Source organism: Rhinopithecus roxellana, chromosome 11 (genome assembly GCF_007565055.1).
Source record: "Rhinopithecus roxellana isolate Shanxi Qingling chromosome 11, ASM756505v1, whole genome shotgun sequence".
NCBI lineage: Eukaryota > Metazoa > Chordata > Mammalia > Primates > Cercopithecidae > Rhinopithecus > Rhinopithecus roxellana.
Window position 1 is genome coordinate 57,690,399 of NC_044559.1, and position 14,166 is coordinate 57,704,564.

The following is a 14,166-nucleotide window of genomic DNA, read 5'->3' on the forward strand; positions in this document are numbered from 1 at the left end:
CCGAGGGACGCGCGTCACTGCGCCCAGCCCGAGCCGCGAGCGCGCAGTCCTGGCCTGGCGCCCGCGCGCCTTGGGCTTTCTCCCTGCCCGCCCCTTTTTCTTCCGCCAAAACCTTTGACCAGAGTCTCCTTGCCAGCATTCCTACCACCCTTTGGCCAGCTATTTGTGCCAGGTAGGAATCAGGCTGCACTTTGGCTGTGTGTGTAGACGCCAATCCCCAGGAGGTGTGTGACCTTTTCACCTTACCCACAAACTCCCTGGGAGGTGGCCCGTGAGCATTGACCCTTCTCTGGGGACTCATCGGTGACCACAACCTGTTTGTTCCCTGAAATGTCCTTGCTTTTCGCATCTACACACGCTTCCTGCAACAGTTCTCGGAAAACCCTCGGAGATGGGCCTGGGGGGCATCCAGCGGGCTGGGGGCACGCGCCGCTGTGGGAAGTGGGGGTGGCAGGAGCTCGAGGGCCGGCGTGCACGTTGCCTGTGGCTGGGAGCGGGCACTGTGAGGGCGCAGCCAAGAGCACCCCTCCCCCGTTCCTCTTTCCCTCCCTCGGGATACACAGAGAAACGGAGGTCACCCGACCCCTGATTTCCACACCCCTCCCTAACACCTGGGCTCCCAGACAAGGTTGGGCGGGGTCGGGAGGCGCTTGCCCCTCAGCTTGGAAGGCGCAGCACCTCCCCCCTCCGGTGTTCCCTCTGCCCGAGAGGAACGGGCACCAAATCTCGGGAAACAATAAAGCCTCTGCGGCGCGCAGAGGGCACCCGGGAGCGATCGGCACCCAGCCGCGCGCCCTGATGCGGGCCAGTGAGGCCGCGTGGGGCTGTAATCCGGCCTCGCCCGCCCAGGCGGTCTGACTTCGCTTCACACCGCAGCGACACTGCCACCCCTCTCCCCGCTTCGCGGTGCGGCTCCCACTCCAGCCCGGCTTTCCCCTCCTCGCCCTCCAGTTCTGGGCGGAGGCGTCCAGGGGTGCCCCGTGGCTCCCCGCCACAGGTCTCAAGCTGGCGCGATGAGGAGTGGCAGGGGGTGACCCTGCGCTCCTAGCCGCCGCGGGCGCGGACCCCAGGATTTGAAGTTGCGAGAAGCCGCCGCCACCTCCCGGGCGCTGAGCACTGCGCGGCGGCGGGATCTACGCCTCCAGGAGCTGCCCAGCTCTCCCTCTAGGGGTGCAGAGCGAGCACGCGAGGTGGGCTGGCCAGACCCCGCGGCTGGCACCGACCTCCGCGCCCCTTCCTCCGACGCCCGCACCCACGCGCCCGGGGCGCAGACTCCCAGCGCCTTCCTTCCCGCGGAGATCCCTGCAGAATCTCCGGGAAAGACAGACAGACGGACGGGGAGAGCACTCGGAGGGAAAGTTGTTCCTCCCAGTCTCCTGTCAGGCAATTACAGGCGAGCCCGAGCTGGGAGAGGGGCGGGATGAAGCGAGGGAAGGGCTCTGGAGTGGGGGGAAGGCCGCAGGAGGGGAGGAGGGGGTGCAGTTGGTGAAACTCCTCTGTCTCCCGCTCATCTTTTCATTGCTCGTTCCTCTCCTTCCCGCAGACACCCGGACCTCCCCTGGGCGCCAGCTCCGCGGCTCCAACGGGTCCAGAAACAAGCCGGATTTTTTTTTTTTTCTTCCTGGAAATTGGCTTTGGTGTGTGTTGCACTACCTCCCTCCTCCCCCTCCCCCCCACAGTCCCCCTCCCTTTTTTTTTTTTTTTTTTTTTTTTTTTTTTTTTTTTTTTGAGACATGGCCCGGGCAGTGGCTCCTGGAAGAGGAACAAGTGTGGGAAAAGGGAGAGGAAGCCGGAGCTAAATGACAGGATGCAGGCGACTTGAGACACAAAAAGAGAAGCGTTCCTCTCGGATCCAGGCATTGCCTCCCTGCTTTCCTTTCTCCAAGACGGGCTGAGGATTGCACAGCTCTAGGCGGAGTTGGGGCTCTTCGGATCGCTTGGATTCCCCTCTTTGCTGCATTTCCCCCCACGTCCTCGTTCTCCCGCGTCTGCCTGCGGACCCGGCGAAGGGAGAATGGAGAAGGGGCTGCCGCTCCTCTGCGCCGCGCTCGCCCTAGCCCTCGCCCCGGCCGGCGCTTTTCGCAACGGTAAGTGACAGGCGGAGGCGCGGGTGACAGCGGCGCCCAGGCTCCCAGCTGCCCGCCCCGGACTGGGGCTCAGGCGGGGCTTCCCGGGATCAGCCGGGAACAACCGACTCCCGGGCGAAGGAAACTTTTATCTGGGAGGAGAGATGAAGAAATGAGATCAGGCGGTTTAGGGCAGGAGGATTTCAGGTCTTTGGGCTCCCTCCTGACGTTGATCATTGGGCTGCGGGGCTTTTCCTTACCTCTGCTACAAGACAGAGCTGCCTACCTTCCCCGATCAGCACGCCAATTATCTTAATAATGTTTCCTCCCAAAGGCAATTAGAAGAGACTCCCTTTCAAAAATCTGATGGCTGTTGAAAGTTAATGAACACTTTACCAGGAGATCTTACTTCCTGGTTCCTTTGCTGAGCCCCTAAGCCGTTTCCTCTGGTGGGTGATGGCCAGAGATACCGGTTTGTGGGTTGATGAAACTCCCTCCCCCGCCTTTGTACATCTTCCCTAATCTGTCTGGAGTATGACTGAAAGTTACATAGTGTCAATACAGGAATCTGATATATACAGTGTAAGGCACCAGGATATCTGAAAATCTCTAAGCTAGTTGCAGCTTCCACTCAGCTTTTAAAACTACTCACTGTTAAGTAAATGAAAAACTATACTGGGGTCTAAACAGTACCATGTAACCTAAATAATGTGTTTTAAAATGGGATCTGGTTGTAGGCATGTTTGACTTCACACTGTAAAGTAAGTGCAGGCAACGGTATGCAATTATCTTTACAGTAAGTCGTCAGCAATTGTTATTAACTAATGATCAAATATTTACTTTTGTCTGGCTTAGATTTCAATCACAGTAATTAGAAGAAAAAAACATCCACTACTTACTGTGGTATATTGTTTTAATAAGAGACCGCGAGTGGAGGGCCTCATACCAACAGGAATTTAAATCACATCTTTATGATGGAAGTTAATCTCTCTAATATGCTTTTTCAAGGTTTTGTGATTTCAGCAATGGATTTCCCTCAGCAGCTACTAAGCAGTATTCTAAAGAGATGCTTAAAGCAAAACACATGCAAAAAAAATTATGAACATGGAGTTCAACTTATTAGTGAACCCAAGTTGATGGCATTTTTCTATAATCTGGCAGGAAAGCAAGATACAAAAAAATTATGAATGTAGAGTTCAATTTATTAATGAACCTGAGCTGGTAGCATCTTTTTATATTCTGGCAGGGAATGAAATAGCTTTCTCGTCCAACTGAAAGAGCTCAAATGGTTGGACTAGAAATTATAGTTACCCTGTCCTCCACAACTCTTTGAGACTAAATCCATAGCAGGGGTGTTCACAAGATAGATTTGAAGCTCAATGCAAAGAGCTATCAGACTTTAGGTTGTGAACTACACAAATATATATGCAGTACACACACACACACACACACACACTTCTTAATTTTCTTAGCAGAAATGTGGGGAATGCTGAAAATCTGGCTTTAGTTGGTGAGCTTGACCAGCAAAAGCCATGTTGCTATGCTTGAAGTGACCAGAGCCAGAAAATGCCACTGTAACTCAGCAGACCTCTTAAAGCCATGTCCACCTCCTCTAAGTAACCAGTGTCTGCTAAATTAATTCATTAACCTTATTTAGGACTAATGGTCCAGAGTCATTAGAAATTGCTCTTTCTTAATCAACTGCTAGAGAGATTTAACAGAGCCAGGGAGTCTAGCAGTCCACATTATCTTATTACACTGTCACTTTCTCAGAAGTCACAGATTAAAGAGCTCTGGTGTGGTACCAAGTCCACCTAAATGTCTTCTGAAGTGACTCTGCTGAGTGACTAGAACCAGGGCTGTTTTATTTCACTCCTGTAACAGATGCCAGACACTACCATGATGTTTGTCCAGAGCTGGAGGAGACTTAATGAGACAAGGTCACTTTCCAAGTTTTCTGCACATTCAGAATAATGCAAGAGTCTCAGTAGAATCACATAACAGAGTCCAACATGATCATGAGCTGAGATTTTGAACTCCAGTTACAACATCATTTCTTCCTGGCAAACCTTACACTTTTACAATCCAATGCAAAGGAAACCAGAATAAGACTACCCCCAGTCTAAGGAACAAAGTCAAGCACCTAGTGATTGAGAAAAACAATATAACTTATATTGTCTTCTTTTTTAATTTATGGGAAATGATTTCTGTGATGCACGTAGCTTTATGCATTTTTGATGTGCACTTTATCTTTCATTTCCATGTGACCTGGTTTTCCTGTAATAAAATTCTGTAGATTTATAAATTCATGCTGAGAGCAAAGAATGCCATTCTCTTTCCACAGAGAATCTATTAGATGCAGTGTTAAAATCTATATATACCATTACTGAAAATTTGTGATTGATAGGCTTATATATTTCACTGCTTTCATACCTGTTTCTCTTGTATAGTTTATGCACCAAATTTTTATTGCTCAAAATTAAGCATCAATAAATGTGGCAGCATTTCAGGCTGAGGTGCTCCAGTATGAAATCCATCATAAAATGTGACAATGAGAATCTATGCTGAACAATAAGGCAGTCCAGAGACTAGTTTATTTGGTTTATTTGGCTTCACTTGAGCATTTTTGAAATGAAGGCTCAAAACGAGTTAGCTCACCTTTCCCAGAATGTGAGAATGTGGGTTACCATATGTGATACCCACACCTGTGTGGTGGGTTATTTTTCACCCAACATTTAGGTAATTAGAATTAATGCCATGTGGCTATTTACTTTTTTTTTTCTGCCCCTTTGCTTTGATCTGATTTTTAAGAATGAACAACTTTACTTGGAGAAGTAAAGCAGAATTATTTCTGCTTCACCAAATATACTTTGTTCTCTGTTGATTTGGATCTCAAGAGCAGAGATAACTCAAAATCACTTAGATTTATGGGCAGATAAAACAACAACAACAAAAGGTTTGGCTTTAAGCCAATCAAAGACAATCCCCACTGATCAATGACATAGACCAGGCTTATCATCAAAAAACAACACAAGGGGTCGAACAGCATCTTTCAGTCACTTTCCACTTAGAACTTGCTACTTAATGTGATTACACTTCTTGGGGGATAATTAAGTCTAGCAGAAGCTCCCAGGGGACCATGTTAACATCAATTGAGGGGATTTAATGTTTTTAATGCTAGAAGACCTTTTCCTTAGGAAGAAACTTCGTGGCCAGGCGAAGAGTCCTCTCAGATCTCAGTTGGCTTTCTGCCTGAGTCAACCTTCCTGAGATCAAAGAGTGTTTTTTTTTTTTTTTTGTGGCGTGTTGCACTCAGGGCCACACGAAGGACTTACGGGGACCTTCTAAAGTTCCCCTTAAAAAGTTAGGGAATGTTTAATAACCGGTAATTTAGATATAAAGCTAGATTACCTAAGAGATTGTCAGGAAAGATCTACTAAAATCTTACTTGTATTGCAGATAAATGTGGCGATACTATAAAAATTGAAAGCCCCGGGTACCTTACATCTCCTGGTTATCCTCATTCTTATCACCCAAGTGAAAAATGTGAATGGCTGATTCAGGCTCCGGACCCATACCAGAGAATTATGATCAACTTCAACCCTCACTTCGATTTGGAGGACAGAGATTGCAAGTAAGTGGGAATGTGTTTGAACAGGGCACCACAGCACCATCTAGTGGTCACGCCTGTCTACGGGGGGGAGTCAGTGTGTACAATGTAGATTATAAATGGATCCAGGAGGGATTCCAGTCTCAGCCAGATTATATGTCAATGGTATAGAAATTGAATTACGTTAAGTGATTTCTGAGTTTCCCAAACCAGGAATATTATAGTTAAATGTGTAATCTCTCATACTCCTTCCTGTTAGCACTTTTGGTTTGCGAACTCTTTTGTTAAGAAATGTATACACTATGTATGTTTCTTTTTGCTTTCTTTTTTTTTTTTTTTTTTTCCTGGAGAGGGGAAGAATTAGAAACTCAAAAATCTCACTTGCATTTTTATGAAATACAGTGGATCACTAATATATATCGCATCCACAGATAGTGGGATTGGAGATCTCACTGAGATACATCAAACTGTGGCATATCTTATGATTAAGAACTGCATCTTACTAAGTTTGACATGGAAAAAACAAATTGTCATTGAATAATGACAATTATTCTTATTAAGTTTGACATGGAAAAAGCAAATTGTCATTGAATAATAATAAGGCCTACATGATAAGCCAGATGAGGGGTTTTGTAAATGGTGGATTACTGATTAAAATACTTTTATGGAAAATGTTAGAAAATAATTGGTAAGACACAATGAATACAATGGGAACTCAAATACACATCAGTGTTTCATCCATCTGCTTAGTCTTGCTATCTCTATTGTTAAGTTTCTAAACATTAACTTATGCCAGATTTCGTTATTATGAAGACATTCTCACTACGAGACAGTCGAAATTATATTTCCTCACTTTATGTGAAAGAACTGGTATGTGGATATTGCTTTCCACAGTATCGAAAGTATGTTTTTACCTTGCACGTAGCAGTCCACTCGGATACATATTTGCTGGTCTCTCTTGACACCCAACAGACCCCCTGTCTTTGTCTTTTACACGTTATCCCATTCTGACACACTGAAAGTGGTGTAGTCTCCAGAGACTTGAACCTGAATATCCATCTTTTATTAAGTTTGTACATATATAAATAGTTTTATCAAAGAAAAATAATCAATTTAAATATCAATTCTAAAGTGTTTCTCAGGGACTGAGAGGTTTTTGCAAATTTTAAAGTGGGTCAGTTTGGTGTAACTGTATATGCTATCTATAGACTACTGCTACCACTAGACCTAAATATTATTTTGCAAGTATATTCATTGTTAAAGACAGTCTATTTGAACACACGTTTCTTTTGGGAAAGAACAGAGTAATATCAAAATCTTCCTACCTGTAGAAAGCGCTCAACAACCTGTTGAGTTGGTATAGTAAACTAGCTTTTCATGGTCAGACAGATGAGGGCATCTGGTTCATTCAACATTTTGGTGCCTAGAGAATTAGTATAAATCCATAGGCTGATGATCAGTTTCCAAATAATCAATGTATACTACAGTGCAATAAAATTACACCAATTCCAATTTAAACTTTGCTTTGTGATTCAGAAGTGCTTCAGGGCATTATATTGACTTTTTAATTGTATATGGAAGTTACCATTAATAGTGTTACAGTGACTGCTTGGAAACAAAGAGTTCATGGTATTTATTTGTTTATTTTGCTAATATTCTTTATGGTGGTTTTACAGTGTCAATCACCTACACAATCTGGATACTTGTTTTCTATTATATTTGATATACTTCATTATTATTATTATTATCAGTAGTAGTAGTAGTAGTAGTAGTAGTAGTAGTATTTGCTTTTTGACCATGTTTAAACTGCTGTAGGAGAACTTCTGGTAAAACTTACTCAAGTAATAACATTATTCCAAAAAATAAAGTGATGTTAGAATTCAATAAACTGACATTTACTAATTTCTAATCTGGAAATCATGACCATCAATACATGTAACATAATACTTAAAGAATTCAGAATAATCACTAGTTATTGGCAGTGGTGTGGTGGTAAATGTTTAACAGCTGGCTCTTTGGAGAAGACAAGTCAAGTCCTGACCTGTATGTAGCACATGCCAATTTCTGTGGTGTAAATACTCTCATCATAGCCAATTTCAAACTACCCGTGTGATGTCACTGCCCAGACTAGCAAAGAAATGTGCACAGTTGGTTCTTATGAGCTGTTGGGCACCAGATCCAGCACACAACAGTAGTAGAAATTTAAGAAGGGAAGCCAGTTGAATCACTTAATATATGTAAAGGGCTTACAATTCTATTTGCACATTTCTTCTGGGAAAGAACAGAGTAATATAAAAATCTTCCTACCTGTAGAAAGCACTCAACAACCTGTTGAGTTGGTGTGGTAAACTAGTTTTCATGGTCAGGGAAATGAGGTCATCTGGTTCATTCAACATTTTGGTGCCTAGAGAATTAGCATAAATCCATAGGCTGATGATCAGTTTCCAAATAACCAGCGTATACTAATTATTACAACAGCATCTCACACTATTAAGATAGTGTCTAGCTTACAGTGGTGTCTAGCTCACAGTTAACCTTAAATAATGTTTTGTCATATCATGGTGTCAGGTAGGGTATGAAGGGATTAAAGGAGCACCTTTTTGGTTAGTTTTCTTTTTAAAAGTACAATAAAGGATTATTGTAATTCATAGAAAATAACAATTTTAGTGATATCTGCAAAGTATTTGAGAAACTGACATGACCGAGAAGATGTTACCTAACAATCTTATGATGGTGACTTTGCTTTTTTAATGCTACAGAGTAAGGTGATTTCTTAATTGTCCCAACTGAGGCTTTGCTCTCTGTGAAGGTGCCATCTCCTGACCAAAGTTGAAAGGCTGATATATTTAGCCTGATGAAGTCAATGGAGATTAGATCCATGGAAAATATCTTCGCGCTGTGTTTTGAAGTGTTGCAATGTGATCTTTTTATCAATGAGAAACTCCAGAAAGATACAGGAAGAACAGCATAAAGCACTCCTTTCACTATCTTTCTAAGCTGATTCATATGAATGACTCGTGCTCAGTGCTGAAGGGTGCATTTGAGATTCTACAAATGTGGCAAAATACTTACCTCCTTTTGTGAAGGCTCTGAGATGAATCCATAGTTCTAAATTTTACAGGGGATTGGAATACCCCAAGAAAACAAAAAACAAAAACACGGGAACACCAGAAATTCTTTGAAGAACAAATTCATAGACTTCAAAGTTTAGATTAGATTCCTAAACACATAGTTTTGTTATTAGGGTTTTTTTTTTTTTTTTTGTACTTTATATCAGGCTATTTACAAAAGTGGATTTGAAGTGGCACAAAACTAGGCACAGTTAAAACCACATTCAGAAAGCTGGTGAGCTTTTAGTTACCACTCCTTTTAAGAACAAACTATTCATCTTATTTAAGATATTTAATACTTTTCCTTGTTTCAGCTACATTATATGTCTGTTGGCAGTAAAAAATATTTGCTATACTGATGTCATAGGGCTACTAGTAGGATCAAGTAGTAGATAGGAAAGCCCTTTTAAAAGGTAAAAGTGACCCTCAAAATAAGTTGCCATTATTATGATATCTTTAACAAGTTGGTGATTTTTAGAGCATTTGGAAATATGAAACTAAACATACGTCAAACTAAATCTGTTGATCCAGTAATGAGATGATTTGCACATGATACACCCTGCATTTTCTGTTGAAATGGTCAGTACTTGTACAGTCAACTTTCACCCTGAGAAAGCTTAAGAAATCGATGTCTTAGCACATTTGCTTATTGTGAAACACCTTTGAAACCCAAGTAAACAGTTTTATTTTGCAGAGTATAGGGATGGTTAAGTCATTAGACCAGCCACATAGTTCTGGCAGAAAAAAAATATTTTTATTCAGATTTTTATTGTTTTATGTATAATTAGGTAAAAAACATCATTTCATAATCTTAACAATACAGTATACAGTCACAACTTCTCATGTGAATAGCACCAAGACTGACCCAGTTCATAAGAAATTCTGGACCATACATTGCAAAATGGTTGTTAAGTTTTTGCAGTGGCTATCAAAGGTGGATATTTCATTAGGAAAATTACATGTGTAAGTTGTGCCCCAGTTAGTTTTAAAATGTAACATTCTGTGTCTATGCCACCACTGAATGAGGTTTCATTTCAAATAAGCATCAGAACCATAATACTATAACACCTTAATTCTTTCATTGAACAAGAATTGGTGTAAATCAGTCAGTCAACAGAGCAGTGGAGCATCTGTCTGCAGGGCTAACACAGGCCTGGGATTTCTAGCTAGATATATGCATGATTTTATGATTCAGTTGAGAGGATTCTAGAGAATGCTTACGGAAGCAGGTGTTGAGGGAGAGGAAGGAATGTTGATTTCTTTTTTGCCAGCAAAATCCTGCACACTTGTGAAGTGTCAAAACATAATTAAAAGTAGAAAAGCAACAAAGAAGTGACCAGTGGAGAGTTCTCGGAAAGACATGTTCATTGCACATTGAAAATGACTTTCAGTGTTTACATTGAACTAGTTAGATCTTACTCCACTAAAGTTTTCTTCAATGGTAAGGCAGACATCTTGAATCTCATAAAAGTTTATATCTGTATAATAAACAAGAATGTCATTGATACGGTAGTTAGAATTTATGAAACTTCTCCAGTTTCCCAGCAATGCACACAATCAACATGATAATTTATAATGGTTTGTGACAAATACTGCTGAGCAAAGAGGTGTGTGGTTACATTCAGATCAGATGTCACCATCCAGGGAGCAATAAACATTTCACAGACATTGGGTTAAAAACATTAAGGAAATGAATGCAAAGCTCTAACAAAAGTCTAAAAAGGTGGTAGTGTTGGGGGAATCAAACCCAGTAGTGCTTTTCCTACCGACAAGAAGAAAATCTTACTTACCGACTTCAGTGTCTGATTTGAAGTGCTGTTTCATATCATGGCATAGTTGCTTTTTTCATCTATGATTTAGATTCGTAATCTCTCCTATGTGTAACCAATAATAAGCATATTTTTCCTAACTCAATGCATTCAAAGGCTGATTGCATTCTTGTAACTTCATAAGAAATTTAACCATAGTGAAATTATAAGCAAATAGAGATGATATTCTTTTCAGAATTTTGTTGGAATAATTCACACACTGTTTCTTTAATGCTACTTGTTAAATTACCTACATTATTACAAACTTTGAAACAGTGCTAATGTCTTTTATTTTCAGAGGATATAAACTTATGGAATGAAAAATAATCTGCCCCTTGGTTTCTCAAATCTGATTATTCCTGCACATTTACATTTATTCCTGCACATTTGCACTTATTGGCACTTTTTGGAGTATAAGTTCCATTTTCTGTTTTCCTGAGTAATATTTTCTGTTTTCATCTTTCCTTATTATTATTAGCATGGATTTTTTAGGATTAATTTGGATTTTTTAAAAATGTTACATTAAAATACTATTTATCTCAATCACTGAGTTTTTGGCTTTTTGTATCCAAGGGAAGTGCCTCACTCTAGTCCTGTATTTTAGAGCATCACTTACACTAAAGCAAAATCCTTGTTTTATGGGAAATGGAATTTTTTAAGCCAAAATACATCTCTATTTTCCATATGAAATAGAGAAGAATATATACCTTTAGTAAAGTATTATATATATTCAGAAAAATACACAACACAAGTATAAGAGCTGATAAAATTTTGCAAGGTGGATACATCCATAAAACCAATCTCGAGGCCAACATTTCCAGCTTCCTAAAAGCCCTCTGATGTCACTTTTAGTCACCAACTTTTGCCCTCAAGGGCAATTGATGTCCTACCTTATGCGACTTCATTTTTATACATTTCAAAATCAGGTAAAACTAAACTGGAGTCTTAGAAGTTTTTATGTACCAGCCAGGCACGGTGGCTCACTCCCAACTTTTGGGAGGCAGAGGCAGGTGCATCACTTGAGGTCAGCAGTTCAATTGAAAACAGCCTGGCCAACATGGTGAAACCCCGCCTCTACTAAAAATACAAAATTAGCTGGGCATGGTGGTGCATGCCTGTAGTCCCAGCTACTCGGGAGGCTAAGGCAAGACAGTCACTTGAACTTGGGATGCAGAGGTTGCAGTGAGCCGAGATCTGTGCCATTGCACTCCAGCCTGGGCAACAAGAACAAAATTCTGTCTCAAAATAAGAAGCCTGTGGGTACTATCCTTGAATATAGACAGTGAAAGTCTTTGGAGTGGATATAGAAAAAGTAGGCACTATTTCTAATCAAAAAGCAGAATACTACTGATGCATTTTCTAATTACTTTCAGTGGCTACTGAAGGAAGTATCTCGTCTTTATTTCAAAGTTTTCCATCTGGAGCCTGCTTTTTATGCAGGTTTTCTGTGCAAGCAAATTCAGAAACATCCTCCTTTGCCTTATTTTTCTTCATCTTTTTATTTCTGGTTTTGATCTCTAGTGACTTCTCAATATGAGAGACACCGCCACCAAGCTCCAGTCAGTTAAAAAACTATTGGGGGAAGAATGAACCCTCCTCACAACAACTGCAGGCCAAAGTTGCTACTACTACTTGCAGCATCCTTGGTTATTACTCAGGCAGATAACTATCTACTTTCTTCCTTTTGATTTTTTTCCCCATTAGCACTGAATTTAATTTGAATAGAGCCTCCAGTGTTTAATAAAATTAATTTACTTTATTATTCTTTAGTATAAGCAATCACATTTGATCGTAATGAATTTTGAGTATTACGAGGTTGTTTTGTGTTAGGCATTTCTGTAATTTAAAGGAAGCAACTTTTGCGAGTTAAAGGAGAAGGCTGGTTGAAATCTTATCAAACTGAATCAACATGTGCATGGCATTTCCAACGAGATTTCACTTTAGGGAGCAGGCACTTAACTGATCCAAGTGAGACATATGCCTTCAGCCGGCATGCACATTCTCAGCTCCTTTCTTTCCAGCATAAAACTTGATACTTGCATGCCTGCTGACATGGATCCACAGAAGCACACACACAAACACATATGTGTGTGTAAAGGAAGCTAAAAAATAAACGTAACTAATTGCAGTGGTAGTATTCATCCAGGCTGATCATTAAGCCTAAAGAAAAACAAGAAACAAAAATTCATGTTTGGATCAGGTTCCAAATGCCTTTTGCTTGGTTGTTCGTTATCCATCCTGATTGTAAGAGTCAGTGGCCTGGCAGTTCATTGCACCTTGAGAGGAGGGTTCTCCTGCTCTTCTCTGGTTGATTGGCCTGTATCTGGTATCTAGAGCAGTTAGTACTGTCTTATGGTTGAAACAATTCAGAATCTTCACAGATAGGAAGTGAAACACGTTCATTCAGAGCTGTACTAAGTTCTGCAGAGGAGCGGAGGAAGAAAAAAACACAAAACAAAAAAAACAGAGTATTTTGGCTTCCGTCTCAATTCCTTTGTAGAGTTCAAGTTCATGGAGAACTTTTGCCTTGTAACGTGGTCTTCCTCCTCATCAAGCCCAGGTCTTTATTGCTAGATCTTCTTTGATAAAGATGTTGCTTTCTTCTTTAATTTAAATAATCATAGAGTGTTTGGGAAGGAATAATTATGACTTTTTTTTTTTTGAAAAAACTATTTATTTATTTAAAACATAGAAAGATGGGGGTGGGAGGGACTTCTCACTATGTTGCCCAGGCTGGTCTCGAACTCCTGGGCTAAGCCATTCTCTGCCTCAGCCTCCCAAAGTAATGAGATTACAGGCGTGAGCCACTGTGTCCAACCTATGCCAGGCTCTTGCTGTTGAGTCTTCAATATGTGCCCACTATGGGGATGAGAACTCACTTTTCTCTCATCCTCATTTGACAGCTGAGATCCCTGAAGTTTGGAAAAGTTCTATCAACAGAACCCAAATAAACAGTTGCTGCCTCACAAATCTTTCTGTCTTTGTGATCAAAGTCACACTTGGATGTGTCTTATGAATGAGGAAATTCTCATGAAACGTTACCAGCTTATTTTTTCTTCAAGCAACTCTTTTATTAACAAGTTCTCAAGAAAGTTTAAGTATCAACCAACTAATTCTGAGGAAGGACTTAATTTTTAAACTTTAAGTTCAAATTAAATAAGCACTTGTGAAAACTGTGCACAGAAACTTTCAACCAATTGGTGGTTTTCCACTCAATTGAAGCTTGGCAGGAGTGGTGGCTCAGGTCTGTAATCCCAGTACTTTGGGAGACGGAGGTGGGAGGATTGCTTGAGGCCAGGAGTTCTAGGCTAGCCTGAGCAACATAGCAAGGCCCTCTCTCTACAAAAAATAAAAAATTAACAAATTGTGGTGGTGGGCACCTGTAATCCCAGTGCTTTTGGGGGCCAAGGCAGGAAGATCGCTTAGGCCAGGAGTTTGGAGTTTGAGGTGACAGTGAGCTATGATCTCGCCATTGCACTCCAGTTTGGGCAACAAAGCAAGATTCTATCCTTAAATTTTCCAAAGAACAAATAAATAAAAACTTGCTTTAACTTAAGAATGGAAATCCTGGG

General features: G+C 41.2%; 1 protein-coding gene across 7 annotated transcripts in view; it reads left to right on the forward strand.

Moving 5' to 3' along the window:
- The first annotated feature begins 1,369 nt into the window (after positions 1 to 1,369).
- Positions 1,370 to 14,166, forward strand: part of NRP1 (neuropilin 1) — a 158,423-nt gene continuing 145,626 nt past the window's right edge. For all 7 annotated transcript variants that reach the window (XM_030940742.1, XM_030940744.1, XM_010364435.2 and 4 more), the window contains exons 1-2: positions 1,370 to 2,087; positions 5,526 to 5,700. In XM_030940742.1, coding sequence (XP_030796602.1) covers positions 2,015 to 2,087; positions 5,526 to 5,700 — 248 coding nt within the window. In that variant the 5' untranslated portion in view covers positions 1,370 to 2,014. The remainder of the gene's footprint in view (positions 2,088 to 5,525; positions 5,701 to 14,166) is intronic.